At 37.4% G+C, this 27,659-nt stretch overlaps 1 protein-coding gene across 2 annotated transcripts in view; it reads right to left on the minus strand.

Annotated features, from left to right (window-relative positions):
- Window positions 1–27,659, minus strand: part of TENM1 (teneurin transmembrane protein 1) — a 630,397-nt gene that overhangs the window by 158,796 nt on the left and 443,942 nt on the right. For both annotated transcript variants that reach the window (XM_011936960.1, XM_011936959.1), the window contains exons 15-17: window positions 23,814–24,030; window positions 6,863–6,982; window positions 687–948 (exon numbers count right to left, since the gene is read on the minus strand). In XM_011936960.1, coding sequence (XP_011792350.1) covers window positions 687–948; window positions 6,863–6,982; window positions 23,814–24,030 — 599 coding nt within the window. The remainder of the gene's footprint in view (window positions 1–686; window positions 949–6,862; window positions 6,983–23,813; window positions 24,031–27,659) is intronic.

Consider the following 27,659-nt stretch of genomic DNA (forward strand, 5'->3'; position numbering starts at 1 on the left):
TTTTTTTTTTTTTTTTTTTTGAGACAGAGTTTCACTCTTGTTGCCCAGGCTGGAGTGCAATGGTGTGATCTTTGCTCATTGCAACCTCCTTCTCCCGGGTTCAAGCAATTCTCCTTCCTCAGCCTCTGGAGTAGTTGGGATTACAGGCATGCACCCCCACGCCTGACTAATTTTGTGTTTTTAGTAGAGATGGGGTTTCTCCATGTTGGTCATGTTGGTCTTGAACTCTCAAGCTCAGGTGATCCGCCCACCTCGGCCTCCCAAAGTGCTGGGATTACAGGCGTGAGCCACCACGCCCAGCTCAAAAACTCAATTTCTTAAGGATTTTTAATTTCAGAACCACAAACAGTCCAAGCTCATGGATTATACTGTTATTACTAATAAGCCAGCTAGCTTTGTTCTTAGAGCACAGTATTTTTTAGGGCAAGGATTGGGGTTTAATTGTTATGAAAGCTATTCTGTTCCATGTTCTTGTTCTGTTCCATGGCCACTGATAGCATTCTAATGCCCTGGCCAATTATGTTAAAAATGTGTGCCAGAAAAACATTTGAAGACTTCTCTTGACACATAAAGGGCAGCACATTATAAGGATGGCAACAAGAATAGGAAAAGGAACGTAGCTATTATACACTGTTGACAACTCCATGATATTATTATTTTATACATTCAAAGGCCAATATACTCACCTGCAGCTCAGGAACAATAGTTCCCCTCTCTGGACAGGACCCTCCAAATGATGTGAGTGGTGAAGGAAGCACAATAGGGTTTGGGCTGATAAAGTTGGAGATATCGCAGGATGGCGGGTCTGATACAACTCTCTGCATGGTGACTTTCTCCACCACAATAAACTGATTCCAAGGCAACCAGAGTGTCCTCTTCTCAGGCAGGAAAGGTGATCGGTCGAAGATTAAGATGACGGAGATACCACCGATGGCTACGAGGTCAAAGCTGAGAAGGAAAAAACATAAGACAGTTGCAATCAAATGAAAAATTTAAAAATTCCAGTTAAAAAAATAGGTTAATTTCAGTGCCGTTTCCTTTTTTGGGGGACTCAACTATATTCACTTGTATTGTCTATCTTATAAATTCTCTCTAGCAATATATTCATTCAATAGATGACTTCTTTTCACTCTTTTCACTATCTAGCGGTCTTCTAAGAAGCCATTCCATGTCACCAGTTGATATTCCCTCGAAATTTGTAAACCGTTTTTTTTATTTTGAGATGGAGTCTCGCTCTGTCACCTCAGGCTGGAGTGCAGTGGTGTGATCTTGGTTCACCACAACCTCCGCCTCCCGGGTTCGAGCGATTCTCCTGTCTCAGCCTCCCGAGTAGCTAGGACTACAGGTGCACACCACCATGCCAGGCTAATTTTTGTATTCTTTAATAGAGATGGGATTTCACCATATTTGTCAAGCTGTTCTTGAACTCCTGACCTTAGGTGATTCACCCACCTCGGCCTCCCAAAGTGCTGGGATTACAGGCGTGAGCCACTGTGCCCAGCCTGTAAACCAATTAATTTTAATGCTGTCTTAAACAAAATCACTGCATGGATTTCTGCAAAGCCAAATCTGACACTGCTTCTCCCCTTGTGCTAAAGATAACAGAAAGATGACCATCTAACATTTAGCAGCATCTTTGAGAATGATGCATTATTCATTTTCCAAAAAATCCTATAATGTAACATAAGAAAAGTAAGGAGCCTAAAGGTTAAATATCTTGTTCAGGGTCACAAACATCGTGTCAGAAACCAGACAGTGTCTTTGAGACGGCATTTGGAGAAAGACATCAGCAGAGTTCAATTGTTAGGGAAAATTTATTTGAACTCAGCTATGCCCGACCGAGCCCTCTACATTTGACTACCCTCTTTGGCCTCCTAGTCTACTTGAACCTCAGATTTAAGATCTCTGGTTTGCTTCACAACGGTTTTTGGTTTCTTTTTGTAAGACAGCCTGTAATGAACCCTGCACAACTTCACCAACAACTCCTTCTCTATCTATGACAAAGCAAGACTACCTCTGTTGTAAGCCGACTCTGTCTATCTCTAGATGTGGTCTATGACAAGACTATTGCATTGGAGCTGAACAGATTCAGATTTCATTTTATTCTGCACTAGATGGTTCTACCTTACTTCTCTTTTAAGTATAATGATATCTTTGAGATGATGTACTTGAGAGCATTTGAAAAGCATAAACTCCTGTATAAAAAGTAAGATAATAATAAATTATCATTTTTATGTTAAAAATGGATAAAGGGCAATATCATGTTCCTTAATATTCAAGGCAACTTAAATCCACAAGAGAGAGGTGTAAGCAATTGCCTGCATTAAAAAAGATCTTTCAGCAAAACACTTTTTCAATGATAAAAAGCCCTGATAGGGAATCAGACTTAATTATGGACATCTCACCACTCTCTTCTTATGACATTTATTATATTTATTATAGTATTACCAATTGTGTTTTGTTGCAGAAATCTTGCAGATAAAGATAAATGAACAGTAACAAAGGATGGATAATACCGTGTTTTTTATTGCTGCTTTTTCAGTGAAGTAGCTTTATATTAAGGCAGTTTCCAAAAAGAGGATTTGAAGAACTGTGTTAGCTACAGAAAATAATCTAGGTATGAACTAAAGAAAACCCAAACGGTTTATGGTTTAAGACAGAGGGTCTGAATTCATAATAATACGGGAGCAGTTTAAGGCAAGTGTAGTGGGGAAAATCTGACACTACTTGTCAAGAAACCTTTCCTCTAGTTCACCTTCTTTGTGCATTTAAGTATGTATCCTTGGGGAAGTTTATATGCCTCACCCAAACCTTGACTCTTGACTCAAAATTTAAGTGCTTATTTATTTAAAAACATAAAACAAACACAAACATGAAAACTAAATAAACTATCCAGACAAGAACTTAAGTGCCCAGAAATTATTATCTCTCTTTTTTAAAAAACCTTTTATTCAGTCCTTCTAGAAAGATTATGCAGACAGGCCAGGCATCTTGTTTTGTAGAAAGAATGTGGGCTTGGTTTCACATATATCTGGGTTTGAATCCCAGCTCTGCCCTGTTAACTTTGTGTCTTTGGGCTAGTTATTTAACCTTACTGAGATGCAGTTTTCTCACTAGTAAAATGAAGCCTCTATAATCTATCTGTTAGCTGCTATTGTAAATGAATAAATGAGATAAAGAATTAAGGGTCAAGAATGTAGTAGGAACTCAACAACTGTTACCTTTCTTCTCAAATCAGATCCATTGTCCTACTACATTTGCCCTATGTTTTCCTTTTTTTGTAGTTCAAGTGAACTATAGGCCAGCTTTTGATTATCTCCATGAGCAGATACTGATTTTTAGGGTCTCCTTGGAACTTCCTTTAGGCTTCTTATGATGGTTCATTTTATATCTCTACTTGGCTAGGTTATAGTTCTGAGTTATTTAATGAAACATCAATGTAGGTATTGCTGTGGAGGTCTTCTGGAGATGTGGTTAATATCTATAATCAGTTGAATTTAAGTAAAGGAGATGGTCCTTGATAATGTGGGTGGGCAAAACTGTTTCTGTGAGGAAGAAGAAATTCTGCCTTAAGACCACTGCATCTCTTTCCTGAGAGTTTCCAGTCTTCCAGCCTGCCTGACAGATTTCAGACTTGCCAGTCCCCACAATCTTATAAGCAAATTCCTTGGAATAAATCACTCTCTCAATACAATAATATCAATATCTATATCTATGTCATATTTTGTTTCCCTGGAAAGCCCTGACTGATATGCTTCTCATCTTTCCACCTTGCAGTTATACACAGTAAACACTGCCTGGCTGACTCATTAATTGACATAGAGATGGAAGGTGGAACTGTGGCCAGAGATCCATCTAAACCATTTCCAATGCCAAATAGAATGCTCTCTGAATGATTACTTCTTTGGGATTTCTCCCACTACAAAACACCTCCATTTGTATGGACCATTAAGAACAGGTTATTAAGTCATATGAGAATGGATATAAAAGACCCAAGGGAGAGGATTCATTTGTTTGGAGATTGTTGTCAACACATAAGCCCAACCAGTCCTATCTACAGATGGAAGGCTATTGACACCTATGCAAATTGCTTATCTCTCTCTGCTTCATGGTATCCATAAATGAACAAACTTTTGCCTTGAGGAGAATCAAAGGGAAGCCTCTCTTCATCTTCTAGTCTTCAGAACAAAGTTCTTGAGACCATTAATGCTTCTCAAGAACCTTCTAAGAATGTCATCACTTCACCTGTTTTGCTTATCATTAGCTGAACTATTTACAAATAGTTCTCTTTCAACACTTTACTGAGTACTGGTTACATATGTAAGTTGAAGGTGGTAAATCATAGAAGAGCAAGATTACTTGGGTTTAAATCTCGAACTCTATCTTATTATCTGGATAAGTTTTCTCATACAACAAATGGGGAGGGTGATAATAATGATATTTACCTCAGATAGTTGTTGTGAGGATGAAAACAGAGACATTCATGAAAGTGTCTGACATACAGTAGATACTCATAAACATTCACCTTTCCTTTAGAATAGGCTTTTTTCTTTTCTGCTAAGTAGGCCCTTCTCTATGTAAGTATCTAATCTCTCCACACTTTTAAAGGGCTCAGTCTTTCACCACCATCCTTCCTCCTGCTTTGAATAAATTACTTTGGTCCCATGATCTAGACCTTTCCTGGTTCTTTAGGGAAACTTGTCAGTTTACTTTTGCAAGTAATTGATAATGGGGGTAAATAGTTTTACATTCCACATGACACATTTGCATTCAGTGGGGACTTTGAGAGAGCTGATAGCTTCCCCCAAAGCAGTGATACCATTGGTGAGAATTATAAGCACTGTGGCCAACTGGAGGGATTGAGATTTGGACATGGAGGATCCTGTCAGCAACTCTCATATCACACTCTGTCTACTAGGTATCTAGATGCTAATCTCAGCCTTTCTATACTCTTTTGACCTCAGGTATATTTTTCTTATGATTTTCTACTTTTGAAATGTACTTACTCAAACTGAGGTAGCAACAAACAGAGACATATAAATGGAAACGCTCATCACACTGTCACTTTATGTCCAAGAAATGACAGTGGAACAGTCTGGTTGGCATTTGGGGACCATATTTTGAATGCTTACACCTTTATGGAGCCTGAGGAGAGTTATTGCTAGAGGGGATTCTGACTACTATCTGTCATCTACATAAACTCAGTTCTCACTGTGAGTTCAGCAGAGGAGGGTCTTGGGGCATTTCCCTTAAAACTAAAGACACAAAAGTAGCAACAAAGATTACCCTCTTTAATGTTCCCTCTAAACTGGACACTAACATTTTTAGAATCTTTAGGTATCAAGATTCTTTTAGGTCCTTGTGTGAATATCAAATAATTCACCGAAACCTTCGTATGTAAGCTAAAAAAATGAGGGTTTATCAGGCCTCCATGAGAAGTCAAAGTCAAATGGCTCGGAGGACATATTCTATTCAGAGACATAACCCATTTCTTGATTTATGGCATATGGTTGAATATGTTAGCAAGGGTGAGGCTGGTTTTAAGCACCAGTTACTGGTGAGTGCACTACTAAAATTCCATTATTCAATCTAATTGGGAGAAAGACCCATTTGAATTAATAGAGAACTCTGATTATAGAATACTTGAAAGGAAATGAAGTTTTATTTATATATATATATATGCATATATATGTACATATATGTATGTGCTACCAAAGTAGTTCTGCTGAGCTTGTTATAATGAAGAGATGGTTAGTAATAAGCAATATAATTTATACATAAATAATTTATATATTCTACTAAAGTCCTTAAGAACTGTTTATTTTCTTAAGTAGGCTAAAACTCTTTCTTATCATCTTTTTAAACTAATTTTTTTTATAAGTACTTTCTTGACAGGATCTTGAAAAAATAAATCCGGCACAGCCCAAGCTGAACAATTAACATTTCTGAAGTAGCTAGGACTAATAAGGTTTGATTGTAGGTTCTTGAAATGAGATAGTTTCTCACAGTGTGATAAAGCTCCAAGCCAATAGGTCTTTTTTTTTGCGTGTGATTATTGAAGTGGCTTGTTATGAGTAGGACATTTAAAGGGTAGTCACCTGGAGACTAGGGCACCTCAAAGCCATTATTACAGTGTCCCTGAGAATCATAAATAGGTACCTTTAAGCTGGACACATGGGCCTATTGATTCAAATACTCTGAATCAATGTCTGTCTAAATGACAGCAACAAAAATGTTGTTGTGAGCAAATCCTTTTCCAGGATGAGAAGGTTTTATTTACTTCAAGGTCTTGCTTCTCAGATGTTAGAGAACCTTGAGAAGCCCTTAGAGAGCAGCCTGGTGGTTGGTGCTTCAGGATGAATCACTATAATTAAATAGGCTGGCCAAGCTTGTCCATCAGTTGCAGCCAATAGTCAAAAAGGCATCCTAGGGAGGACACATTTTTAAAGCTTCTCCATTAATGTGGTTAAATTCTGTACTTTTGAAAGAAATATTTTGGATGCATTCATTTCTGAAATATTTGGGGATTACTATGGAAAAATAGCCTATGTGTTCCATAGTACCTTATTTGTCATTTGCATAATGTCACTGAACTTTAAAGTTGGATTTATAGATGGAATTAGATAAAGGATAGAAAACTTTTCACATGGCCTGGGTTTCAAGAAGACTTGAGAAGGATTAGAAGAGGAATTCAGTTTGAATTAATTAGGAAATAGAGGGAATAAATATCACCAATGACTTTTTGAGATATAACTTGAAGAAAGATGGGCTTACCATCACTGTGTCATCTGAGCCCTGGTTTTACCCCTGGCTAGAAGTCAGTAATTGGCCCCCACAATGATCAGAAACAATACTGACATACCTTCCATCTTGTCGGCTGATGGTAAATCCGTAATCACTGTGGTGCAAGAAACTGACATTCACTCCCACTAGAGGAGTTCCATCTACGGCCACCACTTGGCCTCGAATCACACAGGCACGCCTGCAACACAAGACCAAAGGCAAACAGAAAAGCATGTTGAGACTAGATTCTAGAAGTCAAGTTGTAGAAACTTTGGAAAACAGTCAAGTATAACAAATAAAACAATAATTTGACCAACCAATAGAAAACTACTAATAACATTCTGGGGAGGAGGTTTTTTTTTTTTTTTTTTCCTCTCAAAATTAGAATCATACTAAGTATGGTTCAGAATCCAGATATTTTAAGGTTAAAAGCATATTATTAATATTGTCCAATGTATTTGGAAATTCCTTAATATATCATTTTGTTATTATATAATACACCCTTAAATTAGTATCCTATAACTTGCTTAACCTACCCCTGATTTTTGGACATTTTGTTGTTTCTTAATTTAAATTTCTTATTATTTCCTTGGGAGAGGGTCCTAGTTGTGGAATGATACTTTTCTCTTATCAAAATTAAAGTTAATTACATTAGTTAATACATAATTATATTGTAAGATAAGACCAAAGTCCCTGTTGACTGCCTTTTTCCTACTTCTTGGTGTTCTCATCAGAGGTAATCAGCACTATTAGTTTGTTGTGTTCATTTTCTATGCATTTACATATATAGTATGAATATTTTTAAGCCTCCTGATATACACTGCCAAAGTGCCTTTTTCTGGTAAAACAATCAGCCAACCAAACAAACAAATTTAGTTGAGCACACTTTAAGTTAAAGTCTGCAAAAGAGACATGATCCCTGACAGTGGTAAACTGTTTTTCTTGCCTAATTTAAATAAAATATTTCAAGACACTTGCCCTTTAAACAAATGAGTCTCATCCCCTACTGAAAAATGGAATTCCATTAAACTAGTTCCTAAATAGGGCTCTCTTTCAGGGACACAGTCCACTAAAATGTACAAGACTTTCAGCACTAGCCTGGCTGACAAGCTGTAACAAATTTCAGGAGGCTGGCGGTTAAGAAGAGTGCCCCGGGACAAATCCCAAGCAAATATTTTTTTCACTGGTCTGCTGTTATTTGGGGAGGAAGGGACAGCTTTTTCACCAGAGTTTGATCCTAGTCTTGGCAGCTCTGAGCTCTTGGACATGAATTTTATAGCTGGAGCTGGCAGGGTTGAGGAAGGTTGAGCAAGGTCAGTGATTTTTCCTAGGGCATCAATGCCACCTTTTTCTTTTTTTTTGCAACCAAGTGGGATTCCGGGTATCCAGGGCAGCTCAATCTTGGATTAAAGGGGGCCATGTTATTCAGACAAACATGACTTTTCAGAGTAATCCTAATCATTTCATCCTGGAGTTATACATTCTTTCAACAGAATCAGAAAGTAAAGGGAAGGATGTAAAGGGAAGGATGTAAAGGCTCATGGCCACAAACATCATTTGAGAAAAAGTAAAACACTTTTGAATAAGCTATAGATGGTAGCTTATTCAACCAGCCAAAGTTGGTTGTATATGTTTAGCCAATAAACTTCACTACTAAATTCTGTTGCAATTAGAGGAATTGGTTATAAGTTATGCTAATAGGATTTATCCTCTTCTATGTAAGGCCTTCCCCAACAAAAATTACAAGCCATTAAGTATTATGCAAAGGTAAGCGAGTATAATTGTTGCTATTAGTGTTTGTGTATTTTCTGAACTCTCAGATCAACATTTGTAGCTTTGTGACATAGATCAGTGGTTTATTCCAGTGAGCTGTCCATTTTATGAAATATGTAAATCATGGTTCTGAGTGGCATGCAAATGGCATATTGGCACTTGCTTTGCCATGTTTGATTGTCCCAATTTCTGAATCATTTTGAAATCCCATTTGTTCTAATAGAGAAGACATTTGAAGTCATTGAGTTCTGGATTTTGAACTAATTCTGACAGATCTGGTCCCAGGTTCTAAGTCCAATGTAACAAGAAATGAAAATAAAAGGACATCTCTGATTTTATACAGTAACCTTTTAGATGTCTTTACAGAACAACTTTTGACAAGGTGGGTGTAGATTGAATGGAAACAAGCTGAGAAAATCTCCTGCAAATGACGTATGGATTGGTTCCAGGGAGGCTGTGAAAAGACTGTAGTGATGCTAAACAATTTAGAAACAGTTAAGCATTGTTTCCTGAGCTCTCAATGCTGTTACCTGCTTTGGGAGTATGGTGGGGGTTAGTTACTACCTTACCAAGCCTCCACCAGTTAAAAAGGTGGCCTTTACAACAATAACACCTACCTAGGTGCTTGCTGATTCCCTATTGGCAAGACGATTCCAAACTCACTCTTTTTATTTGCTCACATTAATTTAGACATTGTGTCTTTCCACAACTCTACTAGGTTCAATTATTTTTGTTTTTATTTTGTCAAGTTTAGTTGGCATTATTTTTTTCATATTTTATGACACACACAGACCTGTCTCTTCTTTCTGCTGTTCCTTTATTTTCTATACGGCTTATATTTATGAAGGATCCAAGATGGTGAGTGAAAGTCTTATAAAAGTTATCATTATTCTGTGCATTTCCCTTGTATTCCTCTCTTCCTTCACTCTGTATCTCTTTCTGAGTAGACTTGTCTTTTGACTCTTCTGCTTCTTAATATTCCTCATGTTTTATGAAGCACACAGATTTGTGTGATAACGACTCATCAAAGTCATCATTATTCAAGACATTGTCTACCTGTTCTTCTTTTCATTCATTTCACTCTTCATCACTCATAAATAATGCTCACAGACTTGTCTTTCAACTCCCCTACTTTCTTATTCCTCATATTTTATGATCCACACAAACTTGCAGCATATGATAAAGCCCCATAAAACTTATTATTCTACATTTATCAGCATTGAACTCCCTTTGTATTGTATTAGACTTTAAATGTTCTAAGATTCCCTGTATCTTGCTGCGTTTGCTCCCATTATTTACACACTCCATGTCATCCATTTTTCACGAGAATAACTCTTAGGTCTTTTTATTCCTGGATTACTAGTACTTACTGTAATCTTTGAACAGTATCAGTCATCCAGTGTCAGTTTAAATTGTCTAAATTTCAGGACAGTATTAAAGTATTCTTTTTAATTTGCAGTAATCTTGACTGACACTGCATGCAGAAATTTAGGAAAAATATACTTCTTAGGCAAAGTCTCCATTTCAAAAAGAAAGCTCTTGAGCGTACTTGCTTTCCCAGGCAGGCTACATCAGCTCCAAATGGCCATTAGGGAGCCTTCATATATATTCTTTGGAAGTATGGCATATTGTGCCACTTTGTTGAGCTCAACTGCCATTTTGTGCACTCCCAGATTCTAAATTCTATTTTCTTAATAATTGTGGATGGTAGCCTTGTATCTGGTTTGTTTTTCCTGATTCCCCACAGTCACTAAAATATAGTTCCTTCTCCCTCATTTATATAAACTATTTTGATTATGCTTCTTATATCTAAGGCAGCCTGTATAGTTCATTTTTTTTCCCCAAAGTTAGATTCTAGCTGAGTAGTGAGGTATGTATGGTAAGGGTCTGCCTTTGATATTACCACAGTCCTGCTTTCTGCGTTTTTCCTTATTCCCATTATGGTGCCTCCCTGTTTCCTCTTAGAGAGTCCCTGGCTTCCTCAAATCACCACTGAAATTAGTCAGTCCTACTTGGCCTGTACTTGGTCTGCCTCGAGGAAGCATCTTGAGCTCTTGAATTTTTGCCACATCAAAACTACCCTCAACCTGAGTTCTGGTCCTTAAAAACCTGTCTTTTTCTGAAACATTTTCAATTCAATAATATATAGAACTCTTCTAAATCTTTCAAGCAAGATGATAGAAGCTACTGTCTGGACTGTCATGCAGCTGACCCTGCACACGTGTACAGCAGCTATGTGCCCAGCATAACTGTCTTTTGTGTTGGTTTTGTGTGTATATATGCGTATTCTTGTGTATGCTCAGTGGCAGGCACTGCATATTTTCGTTTTTGCTTGGGCTCTCCTTTGATTCACAGACATGGATGGGATGGATGCTTTGCTTGGTTGAACCTTTGAAAACAAGAACTTCTCCCTGCTGTTGTTGGTTAGAGCAAGATAACTTGAACTTAGATGGGCACGTCCAATGTGACTTAAAAGCATGCATGGGGAACATCACCCCTCACAAATGTCTTTTTTCCTGTTCTCTAGAGAATACAGGCTGCTGCCAAGCTGTCTACCTGCTGTCACTATGCTAAAGCAGCAACCCCAAAGGAATTGCTTCTCCACTTTAACTAAATGCTGAATCCTCTAGGTGTTTGGAGCTTGGTCTGAAGAACAAAGCATCTTGGGAAATGCAAGTCAGAATACACTTTACTGAGAGCCTTATTTAACTAACAAGCTGCTTGTTAGACTGTTCTGATGCAAAAGGTCTAATTCATTCTGTATTTGTTATTTTCATGGAATAGTCAAATTATCCCTAGCCTTCAATCAACTCTTGGTTCCATTCTCCTCTTCCCTTATTTGTTGTCTTTTGTCTTCCATGTCAAATCTCTGATATTCGTTTAACATCTCAGGCAACAACATTAACCTCAAGCACAATAGTTGGTTTGAAAAACAAGGCTGAAAACTAAATAGCTGAAAGAAGATGTAATTTACTACATTGTATTTCTGATTAATGTCTTTTGAAAGAAAACTGAGACTCAGGGCTAGAAAAGTTATAGCGATTTGCTTTTGTTGCTAACATGAGCATAAGCAGCCTTTGAAGGGTAACATTCAAAATCAAGGACCTAGCCAGCAGGGGATCTAGCAGCAGGTGGGCAGGTTAGGTTTTTTTTTTCCATAGGAACAGATGAAATCCTTTCTACAGCTGACAGCTCTGGTCAAAAGGTAGCATTGAGAAGGACTGGGCTGAGAGAGGCTATATGAATCCTCTGCTCACTAGTGTTTGAATTCTGCCTTGTAAATTCCTCTCTGAATTGTCAGTTGGCTCAAATCTCCAAGGGATAGAAATTTGTCGCATATGAGATGTGACTGGAGGATTCCCCTGACAACTGTAGCTACTGGGGTCTCTGTTGGAATGCAAATACCTCTGAATAGTTAGGACAAAGGGTTTGTGATATTCCTGTTACCACTGCCATCACATAGTGAATAAAGGGGCTTCTCTTTAGAATGTAATTTTGGGATTGTGGTGTTGGTCCTCAGTCCTGTATGATAATCTCTCTCTCTTATAGATCAGTGATTCTCAAACTTGATTGTCCACGAGAATCACCGGAAAGTCTTTTTAAAACACAGATTGCTGGGTTGTATCCTCAGAGTTTCTGATTTAGAAGGTCTGGTGTTGGGTCATAGAATTTACCTTTCTAACAAGACAAACCTTTGAGAACTGCTGCTTTAGGAAAAGCAAGGCCATAACATACTCAGCCAATTAAGGCATATGAACTCCTGGAGAGGGAGGCAGAAGGTATAAACCATAAAAAGGCAGGCAAATCAACCACTGGTTCACAATCTTACACTTACAAAATTTGTCAGGCATGAATTTTAACTCTTCGTTATAAACTTCTGGAAAAGGGTTTGCAACAACTGTAATTTGGGGAGTCATGTTGAAACTGTCAGGACAAAGGGGTGGCTGCACTACAAGATGAACTACAGGGTCTTCAAATTCAGAGATTATAAAATGGAAATATGTTTTAGTCCAATTTATTTATCCCAAATAAGTGTCCATTTCTCCTCCATCCTCATTATTCTCATTATACAATGCCCATAATTGTGTTATTGCACTTATCATAACCGGTCTTGGATGACAGTTATAGATCTGTCTGTCTTTTTATTAGGTAGCCAGGGCAAAAACTGTGTGATTTTCTTCTCTGTGTCCTTCTCAGTGCCTGATGTACACAGGACATGCTCAAGACAGGTTCATAGAATTTCAACTCAAATATTTAAAAATACAGTTGTAAGATCTTTGCAACCTATACTCATGGCACTGCTTCAAGCAAGGGCTTCAGTGACTACGCTGAGATTCCTGTGTGTCAGATGACTTACACTTTATTTATTAGAAGCCAACACTCTGGATTGAGCATTATGACATTCTCATCAGGAGTGTTTTGTTTGATACTTGACTATTTTAGGGAATTAAACAGTACCTATTGTGATCGGGAAGACGAAATGAATAGTCTTCAAATGCTTAATTTATGTACACTAGCCCCATTCTTCCTTTATATATTATTATATAATTACTATTTGCTGTTTTATAATTTAAATGCATTTGGGACTTCTAACATCCAGATATTTTGGGGGTTTCCTTACAACACATGCTACTTTTGATATATGTTATCGAACCTGGCACAGCACTATGAAAACACTTAATGTTATAGCATAAACCTGTTTCCATGTTCTGAAAATTCAGATGCAGGGAATGTTCATATGCAAACCCAATACTATCTCCTCATTAGTTTTTATTTTAATATGGTGGGTTGATTTAATCCTACTCAGTGGGTCACTGCCCCAAATAAATCATGCCTACCAAGTGGGTAGCATTAAAAGCAGCTGGGAGCATTAGCCATGAACATTCTAGGACTCTGGGAAAGGTGGTGCTCTTGAAAATGCAGATAGCTTTTTAAGTAGAACTATTTTCCTCATGGCTAGTGATGTTTCAAGTAAAACAAAATGGGGGCACTCACCCTGAGGTAGGGTGGCTATTTTCCTATCTGCCCTGGTAATTGCTTGTCAAAAGTAGGCTGCTTTGGAGGCTTGAGATCCCCAAAGCAATGGGAAAAAGATCAAGTGTTTTGAAGCAATAAGAAAACTGACGACACAGTCACATTTTCAGGACTGCGTAAGTGCCAGTTTGCTTCATTTAGACACATGATTATTTTCGTCCAGAATTTGAATCCTGAAATATTTGTCCTGTAAGCCCTTGCAACTCTTGAATAGTCTGAAGTTAGTTTTTCCTTTAAAATTTTCGGTTTGTTTTTTTGCTTGTTCTACACATGACTCAAATGTTTTATCTTTGCAATCAGCCTTATAGGGTTTTGTTAACCTCATTAACCTCTCTTGTCACTTCTCTGAATCTGCCTTTCGACTAATGGATAGTCATTAAATATAGGACAGATCCTTCTTGTTGGCCATCTCCTGGGCATATATTACTCTTCCCTCCACAGAGGAAAAGGTGTGTCCTTGCTCTAGCCACAGCTGTGTTCTAGCTCTGGCTTGCTAGTAACCACCATTGTGACTTTTCCTAAGAAAGAGAATTAACTCTCAGCTCTGTTTCCTCTTTATGCAGAGTGGGAATGATCTTTCTTCCCTGACCTCTCCCCAGTTACCTCACAAATATGTCATCACAGTAAAATTACCCAGTAAAATGATCACTTTTTGAACTAGGCCTTACAAATTCTATTGTTATGTACCCTGATAATTATTAGATATATATGTTGTATAAATAAAATATTTATTGTACTATGAGTCAGGTACTATGCCAGATACTTTCCTTACCTTATTTCATTTAATGTCCACATAACCCTGAGTAGGTAAAGCTATTAGGCCCATTTAAAAAGTGAAGAAACAGACTCAGAGAAGTTAAAAGTTTTGCGCTTAAGTTAACGCAGCTCATAAGTGGTGGAGGGGTGGAGATCTCTTGACCTGGCCTCCAAAGAGCCTGAGCTGTACTGCAGATCTTTCAGAGTCAAGATATAAACAATATGGCTACAAATGAAAAGAAAATGATCACCTACAAAGATGGTGCTAGCTACAGAATTATCGCTACCTGGAGAAATGTACCAACTGCTGAGCACTTCCTATGTGGAGGGTGTGTAGTGGAGATGAGCTACAGCATGTCATTTGTTCTTTCTTCCCAAACTTGCGTTCACTTTGTCCTCTCCAGGGACAAAATGAGATGACAGAACCAGCTAGAGAGTCATTACAAGCAAATAGTATGACTGAGTAGTAGGTAATAAGGATTTGAGCCTTTTAACTTTAGATCCTAATGGAGCAGCAAGTAGGATATTTAAAATATTAGAAAATACCTATTCATGCTGAGATAAGTTGTAGGTAGCTACTGGTATTATTAATTACAATTATTAAGCATCTCAGAACAACTGAGTTTCAAAGTATCATAAATAATCAGTTGAAACAGCCTTTTGAAGATCTGTGTTCTGATTTTTGATTCTTCTTTGCCCAAAAGCGTTTGCGAAGAAGTGAAAGTCTCACATTGTTTCTTTTTGGTATCTTTAAGTGTTGACTGCTGATTTCAGGAGACAGTCAGCACCATAAATCTGGGAAACTTCTGCACTTTGTAATTTTTTAAATGTGTCTTGAACATGTGTTTTCTGAATTTTAGCATTAGACAGTATATATAGTCTGAAAATCAAGAGATCCCATCTTCAGTAACACTTTTCACCTGAAGATCAAAGTGCTTTATTAGCAAGTAGCAACAACCTTACTTCCCAATTAGGACAACTTCAGAGGTGATAAGCAAAGGAGATTGCTCAGGAAAAGCAACATGGACAGACAAACAGAATACCAAGTAACTATGGCCCATCCAAAACACACTGGAATTCTTTTTCCAAATGTGAGTAGGTCATCTGCAGTGCCTTCCTTTAGAAAGGAAGGTGAACAGAAGGTAGATTTGAGGATTTCGATGCTCTATAAAGAGCTTACCCAATTCTTGGTCTATTCAATTTATTCAGCAATTGTTGCATTGTATATTTATCAACCCCTAGTTGTGTACTTGGTATAATGTTTTTCATATTCCTAGATTAAAAACACACAAAAATCTGCCATTAGCAAGTAGACTTAGAGGTCTTTAACAAATAGATTCATGAAAAAGCTAAACACAAGGTATATGGATTCAAATTTGTACCTCAGTGAAATTACAAATGTTTATGTTGTGGACCTTCTAGGGTTACTCATAGACAGACAAAACTGCACATGTTAATTCTGTGAATGCTTGAATACTGTAATAGCACTATATTTCCTTTTAAATATTTTAAAACATAGGCTTGGCTTATCTTTTTAAAAATAATTCCAAATCAGTAAGTGGTTTCTCAATATTTCATTTATTCTAGGATTAACACTAATTGATGAAGATCTGCTATTTTTTTCTGTCATGCATGAGTAAATGGTCTAAGGCTGTTACTGATTTCTCTTTCCAGGTCCTATTCAGTTTGTCTGAGGTATTCAAATTTTCTCAATGTACTCCTGGAGGGCAGGCACCCCATCCATTTATCAGTAAAACCTAGTAACCAATATGCAGTAATTCCTTGACAAAGGTTTGTTTTACTTTTCCATTGCACATTATGTCACAGAATTTTGATTCAACGGGCCCCTAAAAGTCAACAGCAGGCTCCAGTTTGTGTTAAAATCTATTGCATGGGGGTCCAGGTGGCAAGAAACATTTATACCAACATCATCTAATATACAGATGAATGCTATTCAGGGTTCTGCTCTAGTATCACCTCCTCAGAGAGGTGTCCCTGGGCCACTCTGTGTAAAATGGTCCTTCTCTGTCCCTAACCATTATCTCACTTGACAGTATTTATATCCTCCCGACGTTCACTTTTTTCATTGTTTGCCTCCCTCACTAGACTGTATGGGGAAGAGATTTTTGTCCACTATAACCCAGAGCCTAGAACAGTACATATCACTAAATGAAGAAATGAACCAAGTAAACATTATAATGTTCATACATTTAAAGAGTGAAATGATTAATCTTCCCCCAATATGGATTATCTTGAAAGAAACTGTAGGATCTATTGTTTTAAATGACTCCAAAGTGTGGCTAATGGGGATTTTTTTTTTTTTCATTGTGCTAAATAGGATGTCTTTTGGATGATTGCTTCTTTTTTCTTCCTGGAATTTATGTTTGGTACACACATTTTAAATTGTAGAGAAAATTATTTATAGCCCCAAATGTCAAAGGATGAAACTGTTTGCATATAGTTAAGCTGTTCACTGTCCAAATAAGCTTTGTATTTTTCTTGCAAGTCATCAATAGTCTACTGTGTGTGTCAATTTTAGCAGCTCTTCATGCTCACCTGAGCCAATTAGTCCCATCTCTGGATTATTGCTGAAAACTTCCAGGTCAGTTTCACTTCTATAATTGTTTAACGACTTTGTCTAATTTGCCAGAATACTTCTTGTCTTACAGGGTTATCTGTCTTCCCCATCAAGACAGTTGAATTTGGATTCCTGAGTTGATGAACTCCAAGCTCCCTTAGAAACCTGATGTTCCATGATCCATAGACTTACTGCAATTCATAATTATTTTAATTATTTATGTATTTACTTGATGTTTTGACTGCTTCTGCCACTAGAATGTAAACTCTGTGAATAAGGGGACTGTGTTTCTTTTGTATATCTCCATCTGCACAGTTCCTGGCATAGAGTGAGTACTCAATAAATATTGTTGAATGAACGAGTGAATGCATATCCTTCATCAGTATTGAAAAATGAATTGATATTAGGGTATTACATTAAGAATGGCAGAGGAATCTGGTATCTCTTCTATCTCTTTCTGAGGTCATAAAGTCCTTAGTTTCTCTGGAAATACTAATATTGTAATAAAATAAATACATAAAACAGTAATTAGTATCTGTCAATTATGGTTATTTTTAAGTCTCAGTCTTTATTCAAGATCAGCAGCTTCTGCAGCAATGACCATCTTCTTGTAACCTTCCCTTGATCTCAGACTTGGGTCAATAATTTGTTTTGCCATTCACAGAATCTCAAATGGTATAAATTCCCAGCTCAACTAAGGGCAGAAAGCATGTTATATTAAACAAGTTATGATGAGTAATTATGGCTATCACCAGGTATCATGATTAATCAGGAACAAGAATCAAGAATTTATTATTGAGTAGGGCATAGTAAAGGAGGATGAAGGCTTAGGTAATTAAAGAGTTTGCCAAAAATTCCATGTTCAAGGCATTTATACTACTTCAGTTTGTTTTAGGGTACTTCTCTTTGGTTTTCTCCTGAGACAGAATAATGATGCCTACCAAAGTGCGCCAGTTAGCAGCAGTCTTCCTGCTGACTTCCTGATATTGCTCCTTATATTCTACTTTTTTCTTAGCACTAACTTTTGATTATCTAAAATTATTGATGCATACACAAAATCATAAATGATGCCAATTATTGGCAGGTTGTGACAGTGATGGAATACATCACAAGTTTTAAAAAAGAATAATTACTTTGCTATTGTTATATTATCACTATATCTTTGATGAATTTTGTTGCTTTGCTATTTGAAGAACTGTAGTCTTACCTTTAGGCTGGTTCTACATTTGAGAATTGGATTATTTAAGGTCCTAATATCACTTGTGTGTTCTAGGCAACCAAAATGAGTTTTTCACGAGCTAATATGAGAAGAGCATGATATAGTTTGTATGTTTGTCCCCGTCCAAATTTCATGTTGAATTATAATCGCCAATATTGGAGGTGGGGCCTGGTTAGAGGTGATTGGATCATGGGGATGGATTTCTCGGGAATTGCTGTCATCACAATAGTGAATGAGTTCTCATGAGATCTGGCTGTTTAAAAGTGTTTGTCACCTCCTTCTCTCTTTCTTGCTCCTGCTTTCACCATGTGACATGCCTGTTGCCCTGTCACCTTCTACCATGATTAAAAGCTTCCCGAGGCATCACCAGAAGCTGAGCAGATGCCAGCATCATGCTTCCTGCAAAGCCTGCAGGACTGTGAGTCAATTAAACCTCTTTTCTTTATAAATTACCCAGTCTCCAGTATTTCTTTATAGAAATGCAAGAATGACCTAATACAGAGCACTCACACTTCAAAATCATAACTAAGCTACTCACTTACTCACTTGTTTTTCACCTACTTCATGCCACATACTGTGTTAGGATCTGGGGATACAGTGGTGTCATAGATTAAAGGTGGCCAAAACTTATTTGATACCACTCTCATCAAGAGGTGGGATCTATGTCCTTCCCCTTGAATCTAGGCAAGCTCTGTGACTGCTTTGACCAACTGTGTATGACACAAGTGACACTGTGACAATTTCTGGACACAGGTCTTAAAAGACTGGCATTTTCCATTTCCTGTCTCTTGGAACACTCACTCTTGGAGCCCTAGGCTATCATACAAGAGCTCTGACAAACGTAAGGCTAGCTATCATGCCAGTAGGAGGCCCAACTAGTCAAATAGAGAGGCTGCCTGTAGAGAGAAGGATTCCCAGCTGCTGTCCAGCTGTTCCAACCCCCAGCTATTTGAGTCATCCCAGCTGAGGCTTCCAACATCATGGAGCAGAAATAAGCCATGCCAGCCATGCCCTATCTGAATATCTGACCCATGGAATCATGAAATAGGATAATACTAAATTGTTTTAATCCATTACTTGGAATAATTTGCTACATAGCAGTAGATATTCAAAACAAGAAGAGAACAAATCAGACTTGGTCTTTGTCCTTACAGCACTTAAGATTTAGAAATGATGACAATTCAAAGTTAATATTATATATCCTAGTGTGAAACAAGAAACTGAAATGCAGCAATACCAAAGAAAGCTAGAAGAAACCTATCATCTTGTTTCATTTTTTTTTTTTTTTTTTGCTTGTTAACATTGCTATTATGTGCTTAATGCTGTACTAAATTTGGTCCTAATTGTAGAAATTTTCAATAAGGGTAGGCATTCCACCAGAGTGGGTAGAACAGGTTGATTCAGCAGGGCTGTTGCAAGATTTTAGATCTTTAAGCTGTTCTTAAAATTTACTCTAAGTTATAGACATAATAATCAAATTCCTGCAAACATACACATTCTTTTCATAAAATGTGGACTTTTTTCCTACTTTGGTGGGACCTGGATTATCTGATATAATGGGTGGGATGTAAGACATAATAGGTTAAGATCCACTGGCCCAGAGGAGTGTGTTAGCCTAAGGTGTGAGGCAGAGTGTATACCAACTTATTCATGAGACATGCAAAGGTACTCCAGTGAACTAAGGGGAGAAATATTGTTCCATTAATGTGATTTCTAGATCATGTTCAATCATCTTTTTTCTCTTTTTAAACCAATATAATAAAAGTTCAAAAATTAAGTGATATGATAATGTTGGGTATTTAAAGGCTCTCAGGGAAAAAGATCAGAAAGAAAAACAAACACTTAAGATCTTTCCTTGGAAAGCTACAGAAACTGTATAGACCAGAAATCACAAACTCAAATGCCAGCAAGGCCAGGGATGACACTGAAAGTGAAGGATGTGAGTCAAGTGAGTGGTGAGCTAGAAAGGTATGCCATGTACCATCCACAGGGGCAGCTGGCCCTGAGCGTCAGACCACCTATGCCATGCCCATGCATCCCAAGCTGTCTAAATTTTCTAGAGAAGGAGGATATTCTGATTTTTATGTTGGATCTCCTAATTTCTAAATGTTGGGACAGACAAAATACATCTGTGGGCTGATTTTAAGCAACCTCTGATATAGACACCTGACAGGGATTGATGTGAGGATCAGCCTCTCATGGTTACAAAACAGACAAATGAGTTTGGCCAGATCTTGCTGTCGGCCACTGCACTAACCCTGGTAGGATTTTGTTTTTTTTTTTAAATGCATTTCTCCATTAGTGATAGCGAGTGAAATGTCTGCCTTTGCAAATTACTGCTGTCATTTAGTTTAATGTACTCCTGTTTTTACATATTTATAAAAACCTTTTACATTATTAATAGTGATTAAATGCTTAGACACTGAAGATCAATAATGCTTCTGTTCACCTATTTACGTTATTAAAAAGTAATGTCATACAGGGCTTGTAGAGTATGTGGTTTACTTTGTAGTCATGTTTGGAGTAGATTGAAGAAAATAAAGAAACTGGAGCTACAGGGTATAAATTGCATTTAGGGAAAAAATGGTAACTCAGTTGAGTTTGACCAAGATCTTCACCATGGGCAGGTTGCACATTCACATGGTTGTTACACCATCACAGGGCACAGAACATACATATTCCATGGGCTTTCACATGTGGGTGCAGCTAACTCAAAACAAGAAGGTCTAGTCTCCCTTGGATGTACAAGGATAAACAGTGTTTTGCAACACTTAGTCACCTGTATGTCACCATCTTTAGCTCCAAAGGTTTCTGATGGTAGCAACACTCAGCAGCAAATCAGCTGTGTGGGTTGCATTTTGCTGGTAGGCAAATGAGCCCCTTCAAAATACTTTCTTCACCCGCCTACCCAGCTATCTCTCAATTACGCAGCAAAAACTAGAAAGCAAAGTGGTTTGTTCACCTGATTATGGCACATAAGTGTCCCAGATCTGTCTGAGGAGAGCAATCCTACAGTCTGAGATGTATAAGACCCATAAGTATTTCAGAGTCAGATAGTCCAGCTTTCTAAGTAGCCAAAATGGCCCAGTATAGTGGTTTAGAGACTGGCTGTCAGCACCAGTTCAAATTCTGGGTTCAAATTCTGACTGACACTCATTAATTGTGACCCTGAACAAGTCATTTACTTGACATCTCTGTTCTTATTTCCTCACCTGACAAATGGAGATAGTAATAGTACCTACCATATAGAATTTTTGTAAGGATTAAATAACACATGTAAAAGTTTAGCATGAGATCTTTGACATAACAAATGCTCAAGGACAATTTACATGCAGCAAAACGTCCATTTCATGAGTCATTCGATTGCGATCTACAAAGAAAAAGTTCATTAGCACTGATTTGAAGTTTGTAAATGATGTCACTGAAATGTATTAAATTGAACTGGATTTTTAAAATGTCATCTGGTTTCTAAGTTTCTCGTGTTGACCCAAATACCATTTACCTAGCATAAATTTGATTCACATCACCAGGTTTATTTAAGGACACATTGAAATGGGGCAGCTGTGGCATAATGGAAAGGTTACAAGAGTTGCTACAATGCAAGCTTGCTGCATGTGTGATTTGGGGCAAGTTATTTAATCTCTCTGAACCTCAGTTTCCTTATATATAAAATGCACCTAATACAAGTATCTACTTTGCAGGGATAATGTAAGGATAAAATGACATAATGTATGTTTGCTTTGTAAACTAAAAAGTACTATATAGATGTAAGAGACTGTAGGTATTATGATTTATATACATGTGATCAGAGTTGGACTTATTTTGCCCAAAGATATCCCAAATAAAAATGCATGTGTTGATTTTTTAGAGGAAATAGATTGTTTGTCCTCAGCTACTTTCCTTGCGAAAGGCCTTTGCCTTTTCTGATAGAATGGATATATCTGTAATAGCTGAGACCCCTGGATGAAGGAGACCCATCGTTCTGAATTTAAATGGGACTTGCAGAGCCAAATGATAACTTGGAGCATTTTACAAAAGAATGAGGAAAACTCAATCAAACCAGGATGAGGAAAAGGGCATTAACCACCACAAGTAATAGGTCTGTTCACTCTTGAGTGGCTGGAAGTGCTGCTGATGCATGAAGCTGAACCACAGGGGTTTAAGTTTGTCCTCACTTTTCTAAGTTTATCGCTCACATGCTCTGCTCTAGGTCACAATGACTTGTCTCTTGTCTTTCTCAGGTCCTGACTTTCTCCCCTTATTTGAGTTTAGTGAGTCATTTAACACATCTCCATGTCATGGAGGTTATTTCTTTCACTTCATTTCATTTTTTTGGATCAACTTTTCTCTGAGTGAAGAAAGCTACAGAGTTGATGTCTTACCTCTACCTTAAGTAGGAAAATAGGGATAACAGCTGCCTTTTGTTATTTTTGTTCCTCTGGTGTATAATAAATAAGTCTCGACTATCTAAATAATTACTTTGACTATACCCCATCTGAAAGTCACTGCAGAGTTGTTATTGAAACTGGAAGAAGTACTTCAAAATGGAGATGACTGAATCTGTTGGAAGAAGGAAAACTTTGACCAGATCCCCTGGCAGAAAAGCCCTTTCTTGTGATTCATTGGCATTTGGATTTTGGGTTTTGTCAGAGACCTAAAAAGTCAGAACTACACAATAAAAAAAATAATTAAAAACTTTTGAGTTTCAATAACAGTTCTAGTATACAACTGAAGGGAAGGGAGTTGAGAGTTTGAAATTTCCATGCACATCTTATTTTTCCCCTTTTCTACTGTGTATAGGTCAAGATGGAGTTGTAATTTTCTTAGATTGTCACTGATATCAACATAAACTCTTGACCAAGTTATTCTTGGGGAATGATAACTCCCACCAGGCTGCAACTGAGGGAGTGGGCTGTAGACAGGAGCTCCTGGACAAATACTTTCCATGTTTCTTAACAATTCCTATTTGCAATAGTCTACAAGGCCAGTAAAATATCGACTTGTGGAATGAATACAGGAGAACATTTTTGTGCCTGGAAATGTTGACTTTAGTGACTTACCTCTAATGCTAATTAGTAAAATATATCATCGCTGAAGATGAAGAATAACAATGAGCAAATTCATGTTATTATACTTTATATAAGTAAGTTTATTTTTAAATATTTCTTTGCCTTATGGGTTGGGCTTTGGTCTGAGGTCCTAAGTGACAATTCATGCATTTGAACTTTCCTGGAAGACAGATTTTTCACGAGTCTTGCATTTCACACTAGGATGTCAAACTTATTCAACCCTTTCCTATGGAAACATTTTCCATCATGAAATAAAACTTAAAATTTTGTTTTTGAAATTCAAGATTTTTTCAAGGAATCAATCCAGAAGCTAAACAATAAATTTGCAAATTATACTTCCCTCCTGTTTTTGTTATTAAAAGTCATATTATAAATATACATACACAAACATACACACATAATTTTATGATACAGAATCTCTAGAAACGGGTTTTTTCCTTAACCAGTAAGGGTTTTGGCTTTCCAGAGAAGTCCTAAAAAAGAAATTAATATGGATTATGTGGAATGGCAAGTAATCTGATCTTTAGAAGATATCTTCCTTTCATAGTTAAGGAAAAACATGACCATTGTTCATTAAGGAATAAAATAAATACATATGTACCTGCTGTCAAATGATACCTCAGGTGGAATGACATGAGTACTGTCCTTGCCAATGAGGAATTTGATTCGATCAAAGAAAAGTCTTGAAGTGTGCTGAGAGAAGAGAGGTTGGCTTTGCTGAATGAGGTCAAGAGGATCTGGTGAGCCCTGGCAGAGAGGACTCACATAACAGTTGCTTTGTTGACAGCAATCAGGATCCACACAGTCGGTTAAACCATCTGGAAATAAAACCCCAAATCAGTATTAATTATTTAGCTTCAAGAGAAACAATATAGTTTAAAATATACATAAATGGAGAAAAATGTAAAATATAGCCAAAGATAATCAACCTTATTTTGAGTTCAGAACTTGTTAAATTCACATTTTTCATGAATTATCACTCACTCTGAGTTCACATGGCACCTCACAGAAATTCAAACTATTTTGTTCATAAATCTTTCTTTCCTGAATTCTCCTGCATTTATCATCTGGAGAATATAGTTTATATAGCTATTGTTTAGAGTTTGGGTAAACAATTCTGTTAGATATCACTGTTTAGAAATTTCTTCTTCCTCAGTGAGACCATTCTTTCAGAATGCCATGATTTCTTGTAAGCACACCTAGTACATCTATGAGCACACAGTTAACAAGTACTTGCTACCTGAATTTGTATTTAAAAAAAAATCCTCCCAATATTGTTGTCTACTGGTAATGCTCAAAATAGAGGTTGGGATTCTCATGGTGAAAAAAGGTATTTAGAGCAATGATTTTCAAATGTGTTGTCAATTACCTAGGGAGCTTATAAAATATGCATATTCTTGAGCTCTACCTACTGACTCAGAATTTTTACAGACCAGGATTATGCATACTTAATCTGGGTGATTCTGAAGCATACTAAAGTTGCAGAACCAGGTTTTTAAGGAATTTATAGAAGGAACTAGAGTTAACATGCCTAATAGCAGTTTTTTGACACAATTACTATTAAACCTGACATATATGAATGCGATGACTTTCTCTGTTTCATTTTCTGGCCCTTCACCATTTGCTGTAGACTGCTGAATCCACTGCTGTACCACAAAACAAACAAACAAACAAACAAACAAAAAACACGTCATACAAAGGCTTTGTTCTTTGGTAGAGAAATGATGTGGGGAACAGGGATTCTGAGGCAAGGAGACCACTGACAATCTAACAGGTGCAAAATATTGTTAGGTGCTTGGAAAGGTTAAGAGATAAAAATACCCTTTTCCTGTTTTCAAGAGCTCTGGGCTTAGTAGGAGAAACAGATATGTAAACAGCTAACTCTTATACTAGCAAAAATGTAAGAAGGGCTCTAAGAGAGTTACATGCAAAGAGAAGGGGTTGGAGTGATTAACTGAGCATATGGACACTTCATTCCATGCCCCATAAGTGAAAAAATTAAAGTCCTTCCTAGGTCCTTAAAGAAGGCAAGTGACTCTAATTCAGTTGTTTAACAAGGGTAAATATAAAGACACTAATCTTCTTGGCTTGCCTTGGAATAGGAAGGTTTGGATGGATCACCTTCTCCTTAAGGCTGCTGCAGCACCAAGTTACTGGCACTGGTTTCCTGCAGCTCTTTTGCTTGCTCTCTCTCCCCCACTTGTCTGCTCCCGTGGAGTTAGAGGGGGGTATACCACAGCTGGGGGCAATGAAAGCGAGGAACACCAAGAGAGTAGATGTTTGGAACAGCAGCCCTAGGGCACCCGGGAAATATTTTTCCCCACATGTGGTCCTTTCAAATTCCCTGTACTATAGACAGTACTTTGATTTAAAATGCAGTTTGCTTTTTTCTTGCCTTCCCTGTTTGTTCAATGTATTTTTGCCCCGATTTCTATTTCTCTGTATACATATTTCTTTTTCATTGATGACTTTTTAGTGTGAATTTGTTTCAATAAGAAGTTTCTTTCTGCTTCCCCTTTTCCCATCATTCAGCAAATTATATGAACAGATTTTTTACGGATTTTAGATGCCACTACCACCTCTCCCTCCAATACACTGTTCTCAGTCTCTTATTAGCACATTATCTCTTTACTCTGCTAATTAAACATCTGGATGTGCTGAAAAGCTGGCTAAAATATCAGGCTGATTAAAAGAGTTCTCTGATGCCTGGAATTGGTGCATAATGCACTAAACAATGAAAAATTGCTTTTCAAATGGGCAGTCACTTTCACATTTTTATTGAATAGTGAATTTGTTATTATTGAGCTAATATATGTGGAAGTATCTAGTGTCATGCCTGGCAAATATTAATGAATGCATTAGTAATAATCACATTGGGCAGTCACAGGTTTCAACCTGTCAACCACAAAATTGCGACTTATTTTTGAAAATAAATAGATTTTAAATAAATACTAACACCAAAAACGATCTTAAAAACCTAAGAAAATCTAAACATAGAACCAATTCATAATTGGGACTCACATTCTCATCTAGTAATGTCCTATACATTCCAAGCTAAAGTTTCATATTTAATAATTGCCTATTATGTAGGGCTGACCCTTTAAGACCTCTGTTTTCTGAGACAACAGCAAGGCTCCTGTTGAGTCTAGAAAGACCTCAGGCAAGCAGACCAATAATGGCATGCAAACCCCATATTATAATTTGTAGGTAAGTCCAGTTCATGGGCAAAGATGAACTTACCAATTATCACATTGGCTAACACCCCATATAGTATGTCTAGACTGTTGCAAAGAAGTGCAAATGACAATCACCCTGAATGTGTGCTTTGTTTTTTGGCTATTAACAGTTTTTTTTTTCTAATTGTTCAGAATTGGAAGCTGTGGCACCCTACTGATAGCCAAGCTCAGCGTGGCAGATATGGGCATGTCAAATATTAACTGATTTTTACTTTTAGGGCCTGTTCTCTTCAAAGGAATAAAAATACTAGGTAGCTAAAAAAGAGGGAGGTTACACTGTCTTGAAGGACTATCTATGTCATTCATTGATCCTAGCTTTGCCAACCAGTTTGGGACTCTGCCAGTTGGCTCAATTGGTGCTGATGAAGCACTGGTTTCTTTGCTTTGTGATCAAGTCATCACTAGTAAACTTTTGCCTACTAATTGTATGCCCGTGGCTGAAAGGGGAAATGGATGAAGGAATATGAGTGATACAGGGGAAACTCATACTTTCTAATCCTGAGAAATGAATTTACAAATATATATGGTTTAGAGACAGCACTTGTATTATCACCTTGATAATAATGGGCAGTTAATTCATGGCAGGTTATACAAAAGGATTTGAAAACATGTCTAGATTAGTTAATATTTGCCAGGTGCTAGGTACATCCACGTGTATTATCTCAACAAATCCTTCAACAAGCTTGTTAGGTTGATATTCTCATTCCTATTTTACACATGAAGAAGGGGAGGCTAGATGTATTTTCAGTGGGAAGTAACCTGGGAGTCATATTAACACCTAGTGCTATGCATGCAAATCACACATTCAACATCATCATCTAAACAGTGTGTATTACTAGTACTGATCTAGGCTGTAGGACTTCCAAGTGCATGACTATACATAGGCATTTAGAGCACATGAATTGGTTAAGGTAAAACAAAACAAAACAAAACAAAAAGAGACATTGGCTCTATTTATTTATTTTTGAGACAGACTTTCACTCGGTCGCCCAGGCTGGAGTGCATTGGCGTGATCTCTGCTCACTGCAACCTCTGCATCCTGGGTTCAAGCAATTCTCCTGCCTCAGCCTCGCAGGTAGCTGGGATTACAGGCACCTGCTACCATGCCCAGCTAATTTTTTGTATTTTTAGTAGAGATGGGGTTTCACCATGTTGGCCAGGCTGGTCTTGAACTCCTGGCCTCAGGTGATCCACCTGCCTTGGCCTCCCAA

The sequence above is a fragment of the Colobus angolensis genome, unplaced genomic scaffold (assembly GCF_000951035.1).
Source record: "Colobus angolensis palliatus isolate OR3802 unplaced genomic scaffold, Cang.pa_1.0 Scaffold159, whole genome shotgun sequence".
In the NCBI taxonomy this organism is placed as follows: domain Eukaryota; kingdom Metazoa; phylum Chordata; class Mammalia; order Primates; family Cercopithecidae; genus Colobus; species Colobus angolensis.